At 43.6% G+C, this 23,926-nt stretch overlaps 1 protein-coding gene across 6 annotated transcripts in view; it reads right to left on the minus strand.

The window, feature by feature from the left end:
• Positions 1–23,626, minus strand: part of ANKRD17 (ankyrin repeat domain 17) — a 77,699-nt gene extending 54,073 nt beyond the window's left edge. For 4 of the 6 annotated variants that reach the window (XM_015861522.2, XM_015861521.2, XM_015861518.2 and 1 more), the window contains exon 1: positions 22,923–23,626. In XM_015861522.2, coding sequence (XP_015717008.1) covers positions 22,923–23,267 — 345 coding nt within the window. In that variant the 5' untranslated portion in view covers positions 23,268–23,626. Of the gene's footprint in view, positions 1–2,399; positions 2,421–6,603; positions 6,738–22,922 lie in introns of those variants that run through there. The other 2 variants (XM_015861519.2, XM_015861520.1) reach the window with 2 other exon arrangements.
• Between the last annotated feature and the right edge of the window lie 300 nt (positions 23,627–23,926).

A 23,926-nucleotide genomic window follows, 5' to 3' on the forward strand; every position in this document is an offset into this window, starting at 1 on the left:
TAGATGGTAGCCCCTTACACTGAATTAGTAATACAACACATACTTAGAAATAAGGAAAAGCCCACTGAAAGGAAGATACTTATTAGAATGAAAAATCCCTTGAACGTATCTCTACTCATTAAAATATTACAACATAACCAATAGTTGAATTTTATTTCCAGCATCTCAATGTTCAAATACAAATGTTGTTCCACTTGCATCTGCAGGCTCAGGTACCATTTTCTTCTACCAACTTCCAAGCTAGAGAACAGTCAAGAGATAAACCAAGCACCATGACAGCAATGCTGAAAGAGAATGTATCTACAGAGTAGCCCTTTAAGAAACAGACTTTATTTCAGCTGAGATCAGTGAAAGGGGCTCATCCCAAGCAATTTAAATTAACAAACAAACTACACCATTTTTTTTTCTGTTAAACTGACAATAACAAACTTGTTGGTGTGCAATGCCTCAAAAAATAGTGTGGTCTACATCATATTTAATACGTCATCAGCGATAGGAAACTAGACAGCAGAGTTCCTTTGAAGGCATCTACTTTTCTGCTTGTAATTAACCCGCTGAAATCTCCATTCTATATCCCACATGAGGAAGGACACCCACATCAAACTATCACATAATGAATTTTATGAAAATAACAACAAATATTTTGGGAAGATAGGACTCATGACATCAAGGGCTTTGACATTACTTCAGGTTGCTCCAGTGTTATTAGCTGGTATTCATTTTTGTCTTATAAAGGAAAAGCAGCACAGCTGCCCTGAAACAACTGCCTGCGTTGGCAGACAAATATAGAGTCTAAAATGCCCTCAAACCATCAAATGTAATGCTGATTTCCTTTATTTCCCACTGCTTAAAAAAATAAATGCCACTTTTTAGCACTCACAACTAAGCCTTTTATTCAGTAAGGGAGTTGGTATGGCTTTGTTTGCTGCTCTTCCACTGAGAAGCAAGGGGGTAAAGTTACAGTAGGAAACCAGTCCAGTGTCTGATCAGAATTCTTATAGTTGCCACCTGGGGAACCGAGCACAGAGGAAACCACTTTGAGTAACTTCAACTCACCCTTCTCTTTCTGTTTCTGACCACATCTGTTCTGAATGCACCTGAAGACATTTTAGCTTATTTTCCTATGTTAATATGAACACAGTTCCAACAAAGGCTCTTGAGTAGGACATGCAGCAACATGAATCAAGTTTCTGCTCCTCCTTTTCATCACTTTCAGCTATATTCATATCATAAATAAAACTGCCAGTACAAAGTTGCTTTTCAGATTACAAACTTGTCCACAGTAAGGGACAGGAACTACGTCTTCCTACTTAAAACGGCATTTCAGATGCTCGAGTCTCTCACCTAGTAACGTGAATGTTGTTATTAAGTGAATTAACAGAAGAAACTCTGCATGAGCTGTGCAGCATGGAAAGTAATAGCCACAAACTGATAGAAATCAGTGTTTAGACGAGTCACACTTCTCAAATGATTTTGATGCTGAGGCAGTGTAACAGGTTGTTTTGAGTGTGAGTTACAGCTCTGGTGCATGTGACTTCCTGCCAGCCAAAGCTAGCAAATTCCAGTACAGCAAAGAACTGAAGAGATTTTATACACGCACAGGGAAAAAAAAAGGTAGAATTACCTTAGTCAGGAGAAAAATCGGTGCGTTACTACAAAGGTTTAAAGATGGGACACAAGAAAAAAAAATGGAAATAAATTCACCTAAAACACTTCAGTATTCTTTTTGTATTGGATCAAATGCCCAGTTTCAACTAAGTGATTAGCAAAAAGCAGCTAGGTTTAGAGGAGACTTTGGCAGACCAGTTCCACCTTCTAGTCAAGTCAAGGCCTTCAGTGAAGCTCTCAATGAGCAACCTGCTCACTGGCAGACACAGCCACTTAACAGCGTTGACCTTTTTAACAGCAGCTGTCCAGGTACAAAGTTATTTACTGCCTTAAAGCTTCTCACATAGTAACTGTGTTTTCATATTACTGTACAAAAAGATGATAAAACAATAAAACAAAGAAACAATAGGTTTCAATTGCACCATCAGGTTTGGAATCTCTTCCTACAAGCCAAGCAGAAACAGCTGGAAATTCAAAAAAACCCACATTCACCAGCTTTTCTTTCTGGCTCCCAATTAAAACAACTCAGCTCAAGCCATTGAAAATGAGCACCCTGCCCTGCTGGCCAGTCTTACCAAATTAATGATACGAGGGAAAATAACACAAGGCAGGACTTCCAACATACAGCTGTTCTGAGCCTCAAATAATAGATAAACGCTCAGATGAGGCAGCATTTTGGAGAAAGTAGATCCAATGGAAAGGATTCCTGCTTTGCTTGAAAGCACAAGACAACACTACAGAAAGAGCCCCAGGGGAATCAGCCAGGCAGCTTCACCGCAGTTTGCACTCACCTTCATGAAGCTGCGAACACAAGGGCTAGCAGGGCCTAGGTGGTTACCATCACTTCTGTTCTGTCAGACTGACACCATTCTGTCAGCTCCGTGGAAACATGAGAAAGCAGCAGCACAAGGGTTTTTTCACTACATAACTTACTGATCTACTATGCAACTACTTCTATAAGCAAATCAACTAGAAAGCCCACAAAGACTCCAGGGCCACTCAGGTTCCAGCTGACTCAAGAGAAGGGCAATAAATGTATTTTTCCATGAATATTTCCCCAAACTTGCATGACTCTACCAGCTAAACAAGGGCATGGTACAAGTTCTAGCATCCTGCTGCACAAACCTCTTTAAGATCGTTCCTACTCACCCTACATGTCATCTGGTGGAATTACTGGCACTTGATTCTAAGATGGTGGATCAACTCAGTCTGCTGTTAACAGGTTGAGCTTGACTTCAGGCTAATCCTCCTCCATGAAAAATACCAAAAATGTGCCATTCTCAGCTTCCTTCTAAACTCACTTGGCACGAGTTCTGAGAACAAGGTAGTCCCATACCCTGAAACAGCAACCAATGTGCTTTTCTTAAACTGGAGGTGAACTACAGCATGATCGACTAATTCCTAATTGACAAATGGTGACTAACAAAACAAGGTCATACTGATTCCGCAGCAGAAGATGCATCCCAATACAAAGTTCAACCCTACCTTAGGGCATGACACAACAGCACACCTTCACTGCATTACAGCAGGCAAAAGTCCAGCTCTTCCAATACTTAATGCTGCATAACTACATTCTTGGTGCCTTGCCACGATATTCCACTCAACTTATAAACCTACATGTATGTACACGTGTGTGAGAGTGACTGGGACATCACAGCATTTAAGCAGGGGCCCTCTTGCTTATATGAGTTAAAGATTTTCAAAGACTGACCCTTACAAGACTCCCCACCTTGGGTCCAGGCAGGAACATAATCTTTCAACATTAATCACCACTTACGTAAAGCTTCTGGTCACTACTGAAGCCATGGTTCCACTACTTGCACTATAGCTCCACTAGATGTAAGGGGGATGATCATTTTATATTATCCCACCACTCACCAACATCACTACCAGATCAGCCACATGTAAAACAACCACAGTAGGATTGTCAGAGCTGGAAAACCAGAAACAAACAAACAAACAAAAAACCCCTTCACCATTGCTCTAGTAAAAAGAGTCTTCCGCAGGTAGGAAAGACTCCTCGTATTACTGTAAGTAGTTATGTTTCAGTCACAATTGTTTTTAGTTTCAAACCAACGAAGGTGACAAATATTTCTTACACAAGTAAGTTAAGGGATTTTTTTGTTGTTGTTCTAAATGCACTTAACTAAGGCCATTAATAACGAACTGTCAAGTGGGCCAGCACTGCACACCAGTCCATTTCTGTTAAGCCAAGCACAGAAACTTTTAAACAACCTGAAGGTCAGAATATATGGCACCTTCCCTCGATAAATATTAAAATACCACAGGGAATATAAATTCACCCCTCCACTTTCATAAGCTTCCAACTTGCTTTTCTTCACACTACAATGCAGACTGTATCCCTGTCTGTCAGGAGGAAACTTATCTTCTTTTTGCCCAACAAAGAAAATGTTTCTGTTGAATAACTCAAAGTGACAAAAGAGCAACTCCAGGTTTATGCTTCTATTTGAATGCCACATTTAGGTCTCCTGTACATAGTTACTCCTCCACTAGCACAAACAGGCCAAAACCTGAAATGCTATACTGACAAAAAAGCAAAAAAAGCTTTGTCATCAGCTAAGTCACACGTTAACAGGGAAGTACTGCCAAGATACACATATCAGAAGAACCAAAGGAACAAAACCCATCTGCAGATGAACCCCACAGCATTTAAATTTTATTCAGCTGCATTCCTTCACAATACTTTCAATACCAAATACAAGTAATGCAGCTAGGACAATGTTCATCTCCAGCAGAGCAGGAAAGCCTGCCCAAGGTCTGCAGTGAATGCAACCTCCTCTGAAAGCAGCCAGGACACTAAATTACATCCTCTGAGCTAAAGATCATTTCTGCCGCCAGACGCATTAAGCTCGCTGAAGAACTGTTTTAGTTTTATCCTCACACACATAAAGGAGTCCGAGCAAAAATCATTTCTAAGAGTCTTTCAATCCCAGCCATGAAACAAGTCAACAGAGACCAAGCTTTCTCCTCATCTTGTCTTTCCCTTTCCCCACAGGGTACCTTTCACACTAGGACAAGCTTGAGCATTTTAACTGACAATTACCTGATTACTATCCACTCTTTTCAATTTCCAAATGATTTCTGCCCAAGAAGCACCCACTTGCACCATGCAATAAAGATCTCTAATACCATTAGAGCCTCAGTCACCACACAAACTCATCAAGCTTCTGTGCTACAGAAAGGCGTTTTTTTCCTTGTTTTAAGCTATAACCAATCTAGAGGTGAGAAAATTCTTGAGGACTTTGTAAGAAGGTAAGGAAAGCTCCCTTCAAATTTAACTGTCCAATAAATGAGATCTGATTTAAGATTCTGCTAAGCAACAGCAGTTCTCTCCACCTTCATGCTGCAGTCATTGAATGAGTATCAGTAACTGCTACACAGGAGGAAAAAGCCCTAAAAAGAAAAATAAAGCAAACAGCATAAGCACACTTTTAGAAGTTTCACCAGTAATAAGTTCGGGATAACCAAGTTTGACTTCCAGACCTCTAAGAACTCTCAGTAACTGAATTTCACTCATTGATGCACTAAGAAATTAAGAAATGGCCTCAATGACATTAGTGAGACTTCTGAACAGCCATGTAGTCAGAGTTAACACTCATCTGTAGTCACAGAAGCTAAATAGTGACTTGATTCTTAAGGATGTTTTCCCTAAATACAGTTTGCTTCATTACAAGGAAATCAATCATAGAATCATATAATAAAATGGCCTGAGTTTACCAACAAATGAATGTGTGAAATGAATGTGCGATGCAATTACCAGAAGTCACCAAATCCATCTTAATCCTAGAAGCATTCATTGAATTCACACACATAAACCTGAACTATAACTATATTAACACAATTAATTTGCTAACTGCTTTTCCAGAAAAAGAAAATGAAGAAACCCAAGTGTTTTATTAACTTGACATAGATTGGAGCCGCACATGACAATTAAGAGTTCAAAAGGAAAAGGAAAAAGCTTTCCACATCCATTAAAGCAAATGAAATACTGACATGTTTGTCTCATGGCAGAGAGCCCAGTTCACTTTTGGTCTCACCACAGAAACCCAGCCACACAGTCAGATACTGGTACAAGTGCCTCATGGAAGCACTGGTAACAATTTCTTAAGCACGCATCAAGTATTTGTGTTAACATTCTGGATATAATTGTGCTTAACTTCCGCGTGAGTAGTGAGGCTGTTAACACCACGCTAGGCTTCTCTACTGCCATAAAATGTTAGGCCAAAGAGCAACATACATGTGGCCATTCAGGATAAACCGACCAGACAAGCATCACTGAAAGCACTGCTTTGTTGCAATTTTGGCAGCAAGTACAACAAGCTAACAGCTTCTCATGACGGTAAAGACTACATGCATATATTTTGGAAAGTCAGCTGGCAATGAAATCATGCCTTCATCGGCAAAACCAGAAACACCACGACAATGAAAAAGAAGCTTCCTTGAACTATGTCAGCTCCTTGCTGATACAAGGCGGAACAAGGAGCCATGTCACTCAGAACAGCCACGTTGCTATAAGGTCACCCAGGCCAGGCTCTGCTCCTGTGACTGAAATGGCATTTTGAAGTTTCAGTCCCAAGAAGTGGAAATGTCATTCATTTCACAGCACAACATGTGCAAAGGATGTAAAAGCAGCCCATACAACCTCAAAAGATTGGAAATATGGGAATCACGCAGGCCTAGCGTACAGGTGACACAGGAGGAGTCATGCAGGCTGCAGGCGAGGATGTGACACCTGGGGGTCCTGGAGCCGCAGGGACCCAGCGAACCCCGCAGATGGCAGCAGGGCTGTGCAGGAGGCCCAGCCGCAGATCCCGAGCAGCCCGCCCCAAGGGACGAAGGTGGTAGGATGGAAGGCCGCGGGGTTCCGTGCCCAGGCCCGGTGCTCCGCCGCCGGTCTGCCCCAACCACCCCGGGTGCTTCCCCGGGGCTCGCCCGCCGCCACCCCTTTGTTCTGCGGCCCTCTCCCGGCCCTACCTCCAGGATGTCCTCCAGCACGTAGGCCTCCATCGCGGTGCCCGCCGCCTCCGTCCGCCCTCACAGCCCGGCCATGCCCCGCCGCCCGCCGCCAACACCCCTCGCGCTGACGGACACGGAGGGGCCGCCGGCCGCCCGGCAGCACACGCTCGATTCCCCCCTCCCCCCCGCTGTCAGCGCGGAACAGGAAATGGACCGTTCCACCCCGCGCGGGGCGGGCGCCTACCAACCGAGCGCGGGGGGGACGGGGCGGCACGGGGTTACCCCGCTCGTCCCCGGCACCTCAGTGGGCAAACGAATGAGCCAGGAGGGCTCGGAGGAGAAATCCGCAAAGAACCAGCTGCTTTCCAAGGGTTTTCTAATGAATTTCAACGTCCTTCCCCAGCTGGGCGAATTGTGTTCCTCCCACCGGCTCTGCAACCCTCAGGACAAGTACAATGGGCCTATAAAAGTCATAAAAATAACTTATCTGACCTTCCCAGCGCTCACAAGGCCTCGACTAACAGGCCCAACCCAAGCAATGGGCAGCAGCAGCTCTGCTCCCACCGCACCGAGCATGGTTAGGTGTTAGGAGCAACTTCCTCACTCAGAGGGCAGTGAGGTCCCCTCCAATGGACCATGGAGTTTCTATCCAATACCTTACTGAACACTTGCTTGCATTTTGCTCGTTCAGCCAGTCAAATTTCCATTTAGAAGTACTACACTAGAAGAGGTACGCCACAAATACAGTCATTAGCCCTCAGCCTCCTGTTCAGCCAGCTGCCAACACAAAAGATGTAGTCGCATTAAATGATAACCGCCCTTAGGAAGCTCACTCTGAGGACAATAAATTTACCAACATCTTCTGTAAACTCCAGCACAATTAACTTCTCTTACCAATAATACAGTAATTTTGCAGTCCTTCATGGCATCCTACTAAACATGGCTGGGCACGAGCACATGTAACAGCAAAAGCTCAGCTTAGATAGCCAAGATTAATACAAGTGAGCTGCCTCCAAGGATATGAATCATACAGACGTGCATCTATCCCAGTCTCCTTTCCAAAGGAAACTCTTGTCCACACCAAGAATCATGGGACAAAATTCCATGGCTCCTCTTGAGTAGTGCCCTTCAGTTGGCATTTCTGAGAGCCTCGGCAGCCCCTGCAACCAGTCCTGAATATGGGCATCCCATCGGTTATGCATAACATTAGATGGGTCACAAAGCTCGCCCTTCCAACTTTAAGTATTCCTTTACAAAAATAAAACAAGAACCCCACAAACCTCCCACATAACAACAGTCATGTCTCAAAAGAACAGTTAGTCATTTTCCAAGCATCAGAAAGAATGAACAGACACCTTAGATCACACACACACAAAAAAAAATACAGAACAGCCTAGTGTTAAAATTAAGATATTATACATATCACAACACTAAAAACATTTTCAAATGGAAAGACAGACCAGCAGAGAACAAAAATAGGTGCCCGCTCTACACAAGAGATGGAAAAGCAATACTTTTTTATAGAATGAGTGCAAGATTTTCCAGGAGAAACAAGTTTAGCTCAAGCGATGAGCCACTTCCAGCCCACTTGGGAGACAACAGTTATCTTCAACAGAACTTCATTTATGAAACCATAAGCAGAAGAATAGCTCAAAGCTTCCCAAGCTGTTACACTGTGAGAAACAAACAGCACCAGCTCTACTGGGAACAACAAAGACAGCAAACTCACCAGCAGAGGTTCCACTGGAAGCAAGTTCTGTTCATCATTTGTTTGCTTTCACACTCCAAATGCCAATACTGGGAAGTACTCCTGCTCCCACACCCACACCCTCTCCTCTCTCCAGGCCAAGCACTGTACCCTACATCTGCAAAAAGCCTGCTTTTATTAAATAACAACCTCCACATCACATAGTACATCAAACTCATTTACAGTGCGGAATGCCAAATTCCAGAAAGCTACATATTCCCAATACTATGTAATACTTTGTACTGTATGCATACACACACACAGAGAGAGAAAACTGCATATTCTCAATATTTGAAACCCTGCAGCACTAAAAGATCCTCAGTAAAACCAAGGCCTTGATACAGCCTTCCATTCTGTTCTTGCAGGAAGGGAAGATACAAGAGGTGGGGGTGGGGAAGTTATTTATGTGTCTGAATTAGTTTTTTCCTCTGTTGAAAACCCAACAGTCGCAGAATTCACAGGTCAGGAAACATATCTTCAAGTCATGCAAAGGTGAACACAGCTCCATTTCTTCTTCACTTCCAAATTCAGCCCTATCAATCCAGCCCAGTGCTTTTAGGAAAGGAGAGAGTAAAACATCTCGGCTTCTGTTAAAAACTAACGTCTGTACTTTCTCTTGTGAGGAAGGGAAAGATCTAGTCAGTATCCTTGTCTATTGCCATCTACTGCTAAAAAAGAAATCTTTCTTCCCCGAAAGCGGTACCTTAAAGCAGCTGTCCAAGTCGCATACATCCATCACGTTGTCTTATTACAGTTCCTCACATTCTCTAAGTCTAAACCAAAAAAAAAAGTCCTTATGTTCCCCTACACAGACGGTGGAAGAGTAAACATTGGAAGCACAGCTTGAGCAGACAAGTTTATCATAGCACTGCTTAAAAATATAGGGAAAGAAATCCTATTTTCAAGCTGTGCTCAAGCGCAGAAGACCAAAACGCATCTTGAGACGGCAGTACGCAGTGAAAGCCAAAGGCTGGGACACGTACAAAACAATGTTGGTTTACTCTTTGCTATGTTTCTCCTACAGCACTGCTAACTAAAACTAAGGGTAAAGCACACGATCTGACCTAAAGGAGAATACGAGCATTTGAAGAAACGCCATAGTTCACATGTGAAGTACAGAGTGGAGCTACAAATAGTAAAGAGCGGATGTAAAACTTCCAAGAAGAATAATTTGCCTCCCTCCTATCACACACACCACCACTAATTCTGAACTGGCACCAGTCACATTATGTCACCCTGAAACACAGGCATTTCAACAATTGATCCGAGACAGATTCTGGCACACAGAAATGTAAGCATTTAAACAATCGATCGGACAATTCCCACTCTTATATCACAAAAGCACATTGTTATCTCTTTACAGCTGATCAAGCAGTACTGGTCACCAACTGCCCCAAAGCATATAAACACCATTTTTGTGCATTTTCAGAGTCAGAGCTCAAAGTTGGTTGTGTAAACTGCATCTCACACAGATGCTTACATCTCATTCAGTAGAAACACAAGTTGCATTCATTACTTGAATTCAAACAAACAAAAAAAATCATCACAATTTTGAGCACAGGGAGAGACAAGTAGCCTACCTCAATTGGGAAATCTAATGAATACACAACTTTGAGACACTGCAATTATCCATCACCTAAGGTACAATCTCCTCCTCTTGCAAACAGCTCCTTCCAGCTTTGTGTTTTATCTGTTTCTTTCCTTTGGTTAAGTGAGGCTATTTCTATCCATGTTCACTCTGCTGGATTTTGCCAAGGTTTTCTAATCTGCTCTAATAGGAGAAATACTTTTTCAAAACCTTCTACAAATGAGTCAGAATGGAACCTGTCCCAAATGGACACTCATAAGCATATACACCACACCACATAAACTCACTAACTGATGAAGGTGCACTAATATTTATCCACCTTCAGCAATTCAATCCCCACTCGTGCACATACCTTTCATTACTCCATCACATCATTAAGTTAGCTAGTGACTTAGTAGTTATCCATGTTCTTCACCGTCTGCTATTTCTGTGTGCCACAGAATACAACTTACACTTAACAGTAGTTTGCATTGGTTATCCCTTGTGCATTTTTAAGGCCTCTCATTCCTCTATAAAAAAAATTAAACCCACTTTATCCATTTGTCTCTCTAGATGGATTCACCAAACTCCTACTTGTGTCATCACTAAGCTCCGAGGATCAAAGTTATCTCAGTTCTGAAAGTCAGGACTCACATCTGCTTTTACTTTTTCCCATAGTATATTGTTGCCTTTCTCCCCTTCACTCTTCACCTCTTGCAGCAATCAACATCCTTCAGGTGAGAACTTTAGCAATTTCAATGCCAGATCAACCTTCCTTTAAGTTTTATTTAGGAGGGGGGAGGACTTCACTTGATATAATCTACATTTTTATTTTCTATTTATCCCCTTGTTGCAATTCAGTGTTCCTCTCTAGGAATTTCAGGCCCTTTTGCCAAAAAGTGGCAGAACATTCATTTAGTTTTACTATCACAAGATGATTCTTACCGCTCATTCTCATCAGCTGTAACTCAGCCCTGCTAACTCTCACAGTAGAACCACTTATTTTTGCTTCTGGAACAACCATACAACCACCTTTTTTGACTATCCAACTCTTTAGGGCTTAAACACTAAGCTTTCTCCCCAGACAGACCTTCATTTTCTGTGCAGCATATTCTTTATCTAGGACAACAAGGCACCCAAGGCCTTAATTCCAGACCTCATGTTTGCTCCTCATTTAGCTTTATTCACTTTGATAAGCATATACAGCTAGAAAGATCAAGTACTATCCTTTAAAGGGTGTAAATGTGGTATTCCTGAAACCTAATTTTCCCCACACCTCCAAAGAAACCAGTATCTTTGAAAAGTGCCTGTACACTACCTTTCAGAGTACAGATAAACATCCCCTTCTTATGTCAATTTAAAAGACTGCATACAAGAAAAAACGTTTAAAAGTTTGCCTGTTGACAACAGATTCAGGTGTATGTAACATGCCTGACGAAGCAAAGCTGCTTCACTTCCTTCAGGTGCTTCTCCTCCGCAGATCTCATCTTCTTTAGAAGCAGCAGAAAGCTTGCAAAATATACTTGGCAGCTGGCATGAACTATAAGGTCTGGTGTGATCAGGGACCATGATGACCCCACAGCCAGAGAACCTTTTTGAAATAGGTATTACTGTCTCCTCTAAGGAATTATTGAGGGATTTCAGTATTCATACTGCATTACAGCTAAATACAAGATATTTCATTCGAGAGTCAGTGGCAATCACCGCCACCATCGAAAACAAGTTAGTTTTCCTTGCACTCCTGGTATTGTCTTTGCTATCAGGTTTGACCAACGGCACATACAAGCTCAAAGCAAAAGCTCTGAACACTTTTATCCAGGAACTTCGAGACAAGGGGCTCCAGCAGACAGCTTTGCCTGAAGTAAAACTGCAGCACTCAAGTCAAGGTGTCGAAGTTAATACTTTCAAATTCTATCAGCAGCTTCTATCAAGAGATTCTTACACCAGAAATCTGTAAACAGAAAGTAGTCACACAACATAAAAAATACTTCTGAAAGCAGCCTTTGTAACTGCTTAAATCAAATTAATATCTAGATGGAGTTTTACACTCTAGTAAGCAAGCGGCATACTGCACTGCACACAGTGATGCAAATCCTTCTGATCAGCTGAGAACCTTCTTCCCCAGTAAGTGCTTACATCAGCCCTATTACTTTGGATTTCAATTCTGCAATGCAAACCTAAGCATGGAAGGAGGAGGAAAAAGAACCTCTATTAATACACAGTATTGCATTGACAAAGCAAGTCAGAACTTAAAGTCATTGTGTCAAAACATATTCTTGCAGCTCCATCTTCCTTCTTATTTGTCTGGTGAGTTTTTCCTCTCCTAAGAGCTGTGCCTGCAATTTTGCTACAGAGGAAATGCACAATACAAGAATACAAGTTAAAATTGCACTGACGCAAAGCTATGAAAACAAGAGAAAACTACATATTTAAAAGTGCACTTTGTGTTTTCCATCAGTAACGCAACGTCACTGATAGAAATGTTCACCTAATGGGAATCTTCTATAGGAGAACTTCCTCCCAAGTTCTCCCCTTCAAGCAGTTCACGTTTTTACTAGGTAATATTACTATGTCACAAGTTTCTAGTCCAAAAACTTTCAGCTCACCTAAGAAGCCTGCTTCTGGGCTAAACACAACTAAGACAGCAAATGTGTTTAAAGACACCGATTTGCAACAGAACAGATTCTTCAATTTATATTTCCTTTCCCATTTGTCATGATATACAGGCAACGGGGAAGCTATGCACAATTTAAATAGCAAAGAACATTTCTCACATAACGGAATGAAGTAGAATCTATCAACATTCGTACTAGTGCCTCTCGAACACCGAGATAAATACTAACTTCAGATACCTTAACATCAGTATGTGAGAAATCAGAGCACAAGGTTGAAATGGTCCTCTTTTAACATATCCCATGTCTGTGCAATATATTCAATACACAGGTAGGAGAACGCCTGCTTTAGAAGCTGATCCTTCATCCCACTTGGTTCATACGAGTACAAGCCCCCAAACACAGAGGCTCTTATTGCTGTGACACAATACATTTTGACCTTGATGAATTATAATGGAGAACTCAGTGACCATAAACAGGACTGAAAACAACATGCAGGAGACTAGTCCCTTATTTCCAGTTCTTTCTTTAATCATTAAACTTGATGAAAACACATTAGTACTTGGTTAATGTTTTCAATTAGTCCTGTCTCATTCCCCCCAACACTACCACCAAAAAAATGACATAAAAATATAAAGCAGTTATTACAGATAACAGTGGGCAGCCACTGGAATTTCCTTAAGAGTTCAAGTGCAAATACATTCTCCACAGACAGTTAGCAAACCTTCACACAAAAGAACCAACTTTCAATGTCAGTTTCCCCCTCTTTTCTCAGCAGACAAGCCCAAGTCTTTTCTCTGGAGTATAATCATCTTGGTAACTCAGTGCTGATATGACTGTTTCCCTGAAAAACTCAAATTCAAGATCTGAGGTGGTAGGAAACCAGCGTCAACTTTATTGTATTTGCACACTCCACCTAACCATTAGGAAAATGAGCAGAACCCATCATTTTGAACTTAGTTTCTTTCTTTTGGAAAGCTCCCAAAGGGTAGTTGCTTGGCCAGCATCTTCAAGTTCAGATACTGAACTGAGCATTAGGACTACTTCATTTATCGAGAGCAATATCAAGCCTGAAATTTATCAGACAGCACACTGATTTAAAAAAAAAAAAAAAAAAAAAAAGCTGGAGGAATAGAAAAACTGGATAAAAACAATGAGAGACTCCTATGTTCACTATAATGCAGCTGCTCACTTGTTTTTATCCAAAGCTGCTCTAAAGGTCAAGAAATACTGAGAACCTCACAGTAGAACTCAGGGCATTTACCATCAACATGTCCAAACTGGCTGCCAGGTTAAAATCCTTCTAGGTGAATGCTGCTTGCTCACTGCGCTTCAGGACCTCCTGACAACCATTTCTCGAATATTCAGAAGAAAAAACAACAACCAACATTCAGTTTATCTCAGATTATTGAAAGAAATGCATAAAAGTGAATTCACAAACATCTGCCTTCGTCAATCCAAGGTGACCTGACAATTAAGAACCTGATTTTAGCTGAAGACAGACATTGACTGCACTGACAATGAAGTCTCCTCTCAATCCATCAGAAGCGTGCTCTCGTGTATAGAGATCTCTCTTTTCCACTGGATTCAAATCAAATCATTCACAGAGCCTAGAGGAAATGTCTTAGTAGGACCTCACTGAATCAAGCGCTTTAGAAGTTACTGGAGGTTAAACAGAACATCCACTGCCTGCTATCACAAATGTTAAAGTAAACGCTTTAAATACTTCCTGGACTGTTCTTTTGCTGTGCCATGTACTGCTCAAGTTATTCCTATTAACAACATATTCCTAAGGTTCAGAAAGACCATCTGGATTACAATGAAAACCACCACTAAGAACACCTGCAAAACATTTTTGTTTCACACGTAGGAATAGTTTAAAAACAATTCTTTGAGAGCACTGCTGCTGGTATTTCACATCTAACTCACTCAAGGAAGTGCCTACTAGGTGGTACTGCTCCATATGCATCTTCAAAGCCAGTAACATCGATCAAGTTAGTGAAGGCAAATATATCTGCCAGTAAACTCAGGTTTAGGTCATAAGCTCCCTTAACTAAGCAATGCTGGGACAGAGTAGCAAGCAACTTCCCAAAACACAGAAGGAATTAACATCTCTATTAAGATGCAGAACAAATTTGTCATTCAGCAGAGCTGTTGCACCAACATGCCACTGGAGAGGATACATTCAGCCCCACATATACGAGTGAGACAGGTCCTGAGCTGACACAACAGCTTGGTTCCAGACTCCAAAGCAAAAACAACCAGAACTCCTCACTGCTATTTCCCCTTTTCCTTTCATACCCACAGCAGCACCATTTGGACAGACTGCAGGCCAGTGATCTGCCGCAATGAAAGCTGGCAGAACTGAAGCCATTTAAATGCACGGTTAGTAGCAGATTAGAGAAAGACTCCCCACTCGTGGCAGAGGTAAGATGTTAGAGCAACTCCTCCCATTATACCATACCGTGTCAAAGATGTTTGAAGAACCCAACTTTACACAGATACACATACTGAAAAAAAACCATCTCAAAGACATAAGTGGATTTAGAGTGATTTCACACACAAGTTAAGAAGCACAACCACTTCCCACACGTGCAGGGTTCAGAAAAGCCCTTTTGGGTGTTTATACGCTAAACTTTACTACTATATTTACTACTGACATCTTTTATCGAGTTGATGCTTCACAAAAATACCAGCGTGCTGCCATGCTAACTTCACTTCTGTTAGTGACTGAGATGGACAGAAGGCATATGTTCATCTATCTAGCAGACTGCTCAGTTGAAAGTAAGTGCTTCCTCTCTTAAATTTAGGTTGGCTGTTTGTAGTACAGTTACCATGCGAGTCCCAGTCTTTTTTTGTGTCCATCTTATACTGGTTGCTGTACAAAGAACCTCCTTTCTGCATTCCTCTAAGTGATACAAAAGCAGCAATGGTTACACTTAAAACACGCAGCAATGTTTTAAGGCAACACTACTTCAATCCTCTCTTTTGATCTACCCTTAACACGCTGCTTTAAAGAACTGTAAGAAACACCAGAGAATAAAATATGTCAGTGCTGATTTTATCTCAAGCTTTTAAGTTTCAAAGCTGGAAGAAAAAAAAATAAAATTCAATGCCAATTATCTTTCCAGGACTCCGCCAGCCACTTTCAAACACTAAATGAAGAGGATTGCTTCGCCCTTTAGTATCAGAATTCTCACAGATCTGTAGCATTCTCAGCAAATCCACTCCTCAAAGACAATGCAAGTGCTTCTTTGACAGGCATTTAAATGAATAGTTCCACCAGAAGAGGCAGTCCTCAGCCCTCCTCCCCATCCAAGTTCTTGGCTCTTCCTTTCGGGCTCCTCGCTGTGTCAGCACAAGCTTCCGTGCCCCTGCCTGACAAACTGGATCGAGGACCCATCAGCTGCAAGCGTGCTTTTTCTGCGGTTCAGGTTTTGAACATGAAATGAGATCATTTCCAAAGCTGCTGGGAGAAGCAACGGCTGCTTTTGTTTCTTCCTCCCCAACAGCAGGCTCACTGCAACCTGCCCACAAACCTGACTCCCCTGACTTCAGTGGGATCAGTGCCCACGCTGACACCCAGCGCTTCAGTAAGAAGCTAAGTCATGCCGTGAGTTCACATTTTCAACTTCATTAAAGCATTGTTCACCATTCTGTAGAGGAGAACGATTCACAGCTGCAGAACCAGCTAAGAAGGAATATTCCTCTGGCAAAACACTTCAGGATGAGATGAACAAAAGGGAAAAACTGCCTGAAGTTTATATATGGCAAAGCTCAGGTACAGGAAAACATGTGAGTCACTGAATACCTTACAGACACCAGAGGGGACCCTCCAGCTTCTCACTAAACGAGTTGTTTCATTCTATTCTTGTGTGTGGGAAAAACTAGGAGGATAGAAATGACCTTCCTCCTCTTATCTCTGAGTCACTCCCTGCCACAGAGAGGATTCAGATGTTCTCCGCCTGCTGAAGCTGTATTCCACAAAGCAGTCCTTGCAAAGGCTTAGGAGCTTTGGGATTTGGGGAAGGGGAGAAACATGAGCCCAAATCCAAGGCAGCCTCTCTGGCAACGTAAAGTTTTGTTACTGTGTAAAACGCCTTTAATTTGAACCAAAGCAAAATAATAATAATCAGGACATGAACTTAACACGTGGACACTTAACTTTTTGACTCTTACAAGTTGAACTCAAGGAGAACGGAGGCCAAAGCTCCAAACATTTCATCATACTAAACACTCCAAATATCTTCCAAGCTCTGTGTTTCAGCATCTTAACAGCTGCATACTTGGACACACTACCCACTCTGATGATTAACACTACAACCAACTCAAGCTAGAATACGGGAGTGGAGCAGGAAAAAAAGCCAAGGTTAATTTCAGCTTATTTTCTAGAATTTGCCAATCTGCTTCGAGGACTTGAGGGTCTGGTTAAAGCATGGGAGAGTAGAAGAACCTGTGCATAAAACAGTGATTTATATCTGTCAAAAGTACCTTTGGGTAATGCATACATAATCATCACGCTTACAACACTCAGACTAGAAGAAAATAGTGCAAGCACCAACTAAGGTATATTTAGGACATGCCTGATCTCACACCTGATTTTCAGTCTGGTATACAGTGGTTACTTAATATGAAAATAAGGTGACAAAACAGTTAAACACCCGCACATGGCTTCAGCTCTTCAGACGACTATATGATTATATACAGGGTGGAAAGATGTGGCTGATGAACATTCAGAGCACCAATACAAACTGCTGACTGCTTAGTGAAAACTGAACAGAAATGCAGGGCTGCAGCAGCTCTATGGATACAGCCCACCTTCAAGAAGATGCATCAACTTAGTCACCTGAAGTGCCATAGCATTCCAGAACCAGAAGCACACAATCACTTTAGAACAAACAAGCTGCCTACCAATGCAGCCGTGGGTCCCACCTCAAATGCATTCAAAAAATATGCAAATTGTGGACTTTTCCCTACTTTGCTCAAAGTTGTGAGGGTTTATTTCCTTAACACTGGAGAAAAGAACCTCCTTGCCTATCTAGGATCTACAGCGCTGAGTTTTCAATACCAAAATAAAGCTTCTGAATAAACTTCGTTCTAAATAGGTACTGACAGTTTTGCTACCAAAATAGAGATGAAGAAAATGAACGCATCTAATCCCATTTGACTTCAGAGCTGACAGATAAGGAGGAGATCCGCTCACATCTCATCTGCATCTCTTCCAGACAAACCCTTCTCTACGAAGGACTAAACTGCTAACATAAAACACGGGCATTTGGCCCCAGCCTACAGACAGGAGATGTTTCCCACAGAAGTATCTGAGGGAAGAAACAAGCTTTTTTTTTTTTTTAGTCCCAGACAGTCACTAACAATTTAGACAGAGGTCCCCAAAGATATATTTAAATACACACTAGCCCTAACCAGACATCATTTATCAGCTCCGCACACCTAGAACCTTTCCCAGGCATATGAATGCACCGCTCTATCTTGCTTGTGACCTTAGTCCTTAACACTACTCTCATTCCCTTCACATGCACATCTACCAGCTCTACTCCCTTCGATAAGAGGGCATATCCCAAACACCCTCTGCACAGTGAGGTGAGTAACAGCTGAAGTTGATAAGAAAGAAATGGCAACACCAGCCAAAACACAATTCCCACTTTTCAGATTGATTTTAGTGGAACCAATCTGCCAAATAATAAGGAAGGGATGGTTAACTACTTCTTCCTGGGGTTAGTGACAGCAAATTACACTACTCTACTGTGGGATTCAGCCACCAACAGCTCTACCAGCCTCGGCACTTCAGGGATTTTTGAGAAAGTTCTTCTACTCCCAGGAATCCCTCATTCTACTCATCTTCAGAGTAACAGCAGTACAGAGAATGCAACCAACAGCAGTCAAACAAGACATTCTGGCTCTTCTGCATCCCTGCAGAAGCCAAAAGCCTCTCATTCCAGGAGTCATATTAACACAGGCAGGATAAAAAGATTAAGGAAATAAACGTTATGTTTGAAATAAACAGCTTACTCTGACACTCCGATGTACTATAATTGTGTGCCTGTAATGATCTTGAAGGCACACCAATGAGCTAAAATTATCAGATTAGCACCTTGTATCTAGAACTAAAATAAGCAGTTTGGAAAAGCTTCCTCTGTGTGAAAGGACTGGAGCAAACTGGGGGTGTTTTGCTGTTTTATTCACTTCTTACTAATTCAACTATTAATTCAATTGCAGCTGAAAAAACAAGAGTGAACTTATATTTACAGAAGCTACAAGGCCAAAGTAAAAACAAGAATGCTCCATAAACAGCTGAGAATTCTCAAAAATATCCTTTGTGTAGGACAGTGCTTTCAGGTATACCCAACGTTATTGAAGATGTTGTTTAATAAAGTAAGTTTATAGAAGTCATCCAAGAATGCGGCATCAAACTAGACCTATTGCTGGCAGGTGGAAGAGAGAAGGAGATAACCACACACAACTCCAGAATTAATATACATCTGCTTATCATGAGATTCTCTGATCAAGGGGAAGGCTGAACTGACAACCATTGTAAAAAGGGTATGATATTAAAGAAAGAAATGACAAAGGCCAGGCAGGATGTGGCTCTAGGTAGCCTGGTCTGGTGGTAGGTGATCCTGCACAGCAGGCAGGTTCAAACTAGATGATCTTTGAGGTCCTTTTCAAGCCAGGCCATTCTGTGATTCTATGAACTTGAGTGTCAGCAGCAGCAAACACCCTGTGTAAGTCCAAAGGCAAAAATCAACCTGTATACAAACTTTATCCTACACAATTAAGCTTTTGTTTAGTAAATGACATCCTAATGCATTTTACTATTTACTGAGGGCAAATGTTAAGCAAAACTGGTAAATAAGAGTAACACTTTGATGTTGCCTGCATATTTACCTGAACCTGTTCAGAGGAACTGTTAAATTGTGTTTTTCTTCAAAAAGATAACAAATACAGAAACTCTCAACCAATCCCAATATTCAAACTCCTTACAACATATGTCAGCCTTCACTCACCTGATCTGCCCCATCTCCCGTTATTTTTGGACTCATATCCTTAAAATCTTACAACAGCTCAGAAAACAGACCTTGGACTTGGTCCAAAGCACGTGAAACACGATGGGCATTTTTCTATACGTGCTTCATGTATTTACATATCAGCAATAGATCATGTTTAACAGGGCAGGGGAAACTGTGCAGAGCCAAGTCAGGATGTAATGTTTGGCGTAAGAGTACGGTCTTCTGTGACACTCCTCACATCATTCTGACTTTAGAGACGTTCCTTCATCGCACTCTTAAAAACTTAAAAGTGTTCACCGATGACATTTTCCACATGTAACTACATATGTGCAAATTTCGCCTGACTGCACAGGCCTGTTGCAAGCTTCCACCTCATCAAGGAGTCACTACAGTCCTATTTAACACTACAGCTCCTTAAACAAGCCTTTGAGGCTACCTCCCTGAAGACAGAATCATTTTGCTTGCTGTGCATGTGCTCACTCTTTGAGTGAGGGCAGACTTCTGCCAGGAAGCAAGTTGACCTCCTCCGTTGCATCACTTCTCCTGTTACTTTCCTCTCACCTCAAGAATTCTCTTCCTGCACGCTGAAGAGAGCTGATATTCTTTATAAACCAGTGGATAGAGAAAAGACAACTTGCCATTTACAGACAATACTGGGCCGTGCTACCTAAAGTGTTGTGGGTTGTTTTTTTTTTTTGACAAACAGCACTCACTGCAGTTTCAAAAAGCAAGCTTACAGGTTGCCACCAACACTGCAATAGAAGTTCATTAAGCTGCTGATAGGAAATCTCAATTTAACTTCTTCCAGAGCTACATCCAGCCCGTATGGTTCCACACTGAGATCTGAGTTTAGAAACAGACTGAGATGAAAACATCTGATTATAACTTCCCATTCCATCCCATTAGCTCAGCAACAACTGAGCCAAAACAATATCTTTCCACTCATGGGGTTTTTGTGATTTAAAGTCTGCCAGGTTTCCAATTATACCTCCTTTGACTTACTGCTACTGTACTTCCCATTTTTAAAACCCATCTCGTTAACAGCGAAACCTACAAGTACTTCAGCTCAGAGATTAGAGAAGCCTTAATGCATTAGGAATGAGAACAGCAAAAAAATAAAATAAAATAAAATAAAATAAAATAAAATAAAATAAAATAAAATAAAATAAAATAAAATAGGCCTAGGAAACTGCCCCGAGTTCACAGTTAATGAACAGAATGGTTGGGAGGGAACACCAACAAATGCAGTGCTTCCACAATAGTTTCCATTTACAGCAAAACCATAAACTCTGGTTTGGTTTCATTTCATGTGCCTTCCAGACCACCAGCAGTCAAAAGACAGCAATGCTGAAAGCCACACAAGCTACGTGCATCAAGTTAAACCTGAACTGAAAGAAATACATAAAATGAAAAACCTCCTACCAAAAAAATCTGAAAAAGAAAGAAAAAAAAAAAAGCTTTTACAAGTCAAAATAAAACATCAAGGTGCTACTTGCTGGGAAAACATTTCCTCCCCAGGAGCTGCTGGGAAGTACTTTGAAGCCAGATCCTCTGCTCCATTACCCAGGCCATCCTCATGTTCACATACCTAAAAACTATATTTTCAGCTGTGCATATTCTATGCTATCACTCTATCCTGAGGGCAGTGGAAAAAAAAACAACCACCTGAATGACCAAGAATTAATATTAGTTACACAGATACCATACAGCTTCTCATGAGACCTGGACTTAATATGCTCTACTTGTTGCTTACTAGCCTTTGCTTAGTATTTAAAGCCAGGCCTCTTAGCCTTCATCTACTTACACACCATGAGTAGGATGAAACAATCAGGGAAGCTTCCAGATGCCAAATCTACTTTCCCGGCTATCGATACCTGGAAAACCTGGAAGTTGTGTCAAAAAGAAAATACTGTTCTTCTGCCTCATTGTATTTTATTGATCATTTGCTCTTTTATCTCTGAATACCACCTTCAATCATATTATTAACAAGTACATTTGACTACATAAGCACAGCATGCAAGCAAATACATCAGCTGTGACTACACATATTTCTGTTACCTTTACCCTTCTTGCCATGTCATCCATAATGCCTCTGGAAAGCCATCTGTACAAGAAGCCACGTCAATGAATGGCTACAGATACAAATCAAACCTACAGTTTTGCCAATCAGTTCCCCTTCACACAAACTCTGTTGAATGCTGCTGTCCTGTGCAGCTGACCTCAACGCTGAGCTATCAACCAACACATCTCCTGTGGCACCAGATGGCCCCTACCCATTCACCACATCATGCAAAACCCAACGGACCCTGTCAAACAGCAACCAAGCATCCAAACATCCATAGGATCGCTAGATTTTAGGTGTAATACTACTTCTCTACATGACTATGTCTGCCTACCTCCTATTTCAAAAGCTTCTACCAACATGATGCTCACAGATATTGCAAAAAAAAAACAAAAGACACCACACCAAACCAACACTGAATGTAATTAGCTGTTAACTGAAGTCTGCATACAGTGGGGGTCTTCTCCTACCAATGGGGTGAAAGGTTTCATCAACTTCTGTGGGAAAAAAGTACTACTTTTCCCCTAGACAAAGCCATCACTAACACAGCCGTGCCCTTCCTTAGTCCTATCAGATACTTACTTCCCTTTCTTCTTGTTCACTTTAACTCTTAAGTCAAAGGAAGAAAACACCATTAAAAAAAAAATAAATGGCAGAAAAGCCTTAGAAATAAACGTTGTAAGGAAAACTTAAAAATCGTGGGACTGCTTGGAGAATGCTGTTAACAAAAGAACACAACCAAAGTGACTGTTAGTTGAAATATTACAGAATCGAAGCGGCTCAGCACAGCAGCTCTCCACCCATGCAAATGGGAGAGGGGCTCGGGTCTTCATTTGCCTCTTCCAGCGATACCTACCTGAAACGACCACGTTAAACGACACCAAGTTGTCAGCGCTTCCTCGAGCTCCTTTCAGCGTTACATTTACACGGCGCCCACTGAAAGCTTCGGAGAATTCTCTGGACTACAGCAAAACGCCCAGGGCTCTCGAGCAGCCTTCGCCCTCGCCTCAAACCCACCTGCACGCCTTCGGGCCGATCCATTCCGGGGTCCCCGCGCCGCCCACCCCCCCGTGCCTCGGTTCCGTCCACTCGGACACAAAGCGGACACACAGCGAAGAGCCGCGGGGCTCCCGGCTCCCCCCACCCCCCTCCGCACACCCCGGTGCCTTTCCCCGGCTGGAGCAGAGCGGTGCCGCCGCTCCCGCCCGCCACGAGGCCGGCGCGGTGCTGCCCCCTTCCTGCCCTCGCGGCGGGGCCCCGCGGGAGCCGTTATGAAAGCGGAGCGCCGGGGCCGGCCGCGCGCCCCTCTCCCCGCCCGCCGTACCTCGGACACCTCCTCTTCTTCCTCCTCCTCCTCATCGTCCTCTTCCTCCTCCTCCTCGCTGCCGTTGTTGCTGCTCTCGCTGCCGCCTCCGCCGCTCTCGCTGCTGCTGGCCGTTCGGCCGGCCCGCCCGCCTCGCTTCGCCTTGCCCGGCGCCTTCTTCTTCAGCAGCAGGTCGCACACTCGAACCAGCCCCCGCGGAGCCGCCGCCGCCGCCGCAGCCGCCCCGGCCGAGCACGACGGCGGCGAGGAGCCGGCCCCGCCGCTCAGCCCTTCCGGGGGACCGGGCCCCGCCGTGGCGCTACCGGCGTCGCCGCCGCCGCCGCCTCCCTCGGCCGCCTTGTCCATGGCCGCCCACGCCGATCCGCCCCGGTGAGGAAGGAGGAGGCACCCGGGGCCGCCGCCGCCGCCGCCTCGGTCACCTCTAGAGCCGGCGCCGCGCCACCTCTCGCGATACTTGTCGCCGCCGTTCGCCCGCCTGCTCCCGGCGCCGCAACGTCCGCTCCCTCCCGCCCCCCGCTCGGCCGCCGCTCCGGCCTCAGCCGCCGCTCGGCTCAAGCGGCCTCGAGCGTCGCCGCCCGCCCCCCCGCGCTCGCCCCGTGGCGGATCCCTCCTGGCCGCGACCCCTTCCGTGCGCGCCGCGCTCACCGCCCCGGCTCCGGAAGCGCTTGGAACGTCATCACCGGCGCCGGGCGGCCGTTTCCGCCCTTTCGCCTCGGCTCGCGGCCGCGTTCGCCCCGCCCTCCTTCCCTCCCTCCCTCCGGTGCGGCCCGTCTCGCGCCTCGGCCCTTCGGTTGGCGGCCGCCGTTGGTGCGCGAGGCGGCGCGGGCCACGTTCCCGTCGCCTTTTGCCTTCGGTAATTCCCCCACCCGTACTAAAAACGACGAGCGAGCCGCAGCGCGCAGTGCCGCCCGAGCTGAACGAGGCAGCCGCCCCGGTTCTGCTGCGCCGCCGAGTCCGTCGTGTCGTTAACAGAACAGGCAGCACCGCCGTGCCGCTCGGACCGG

The sequence above is a fragment of the Coturnix japonica genome, chromosome 4 (genome assembly GCF_001577835.2).
Source record: "Coturnix japonica isolate 7356 chromosome 4, Coturnix japonica 2.1, whole genome shotgun sequence".
Lineage (NCBI taxonomy): Eukaryota > Metazoa > Chordata > Aves > Galliformes > Phasianidae > Coturnix > Coturnix japonica.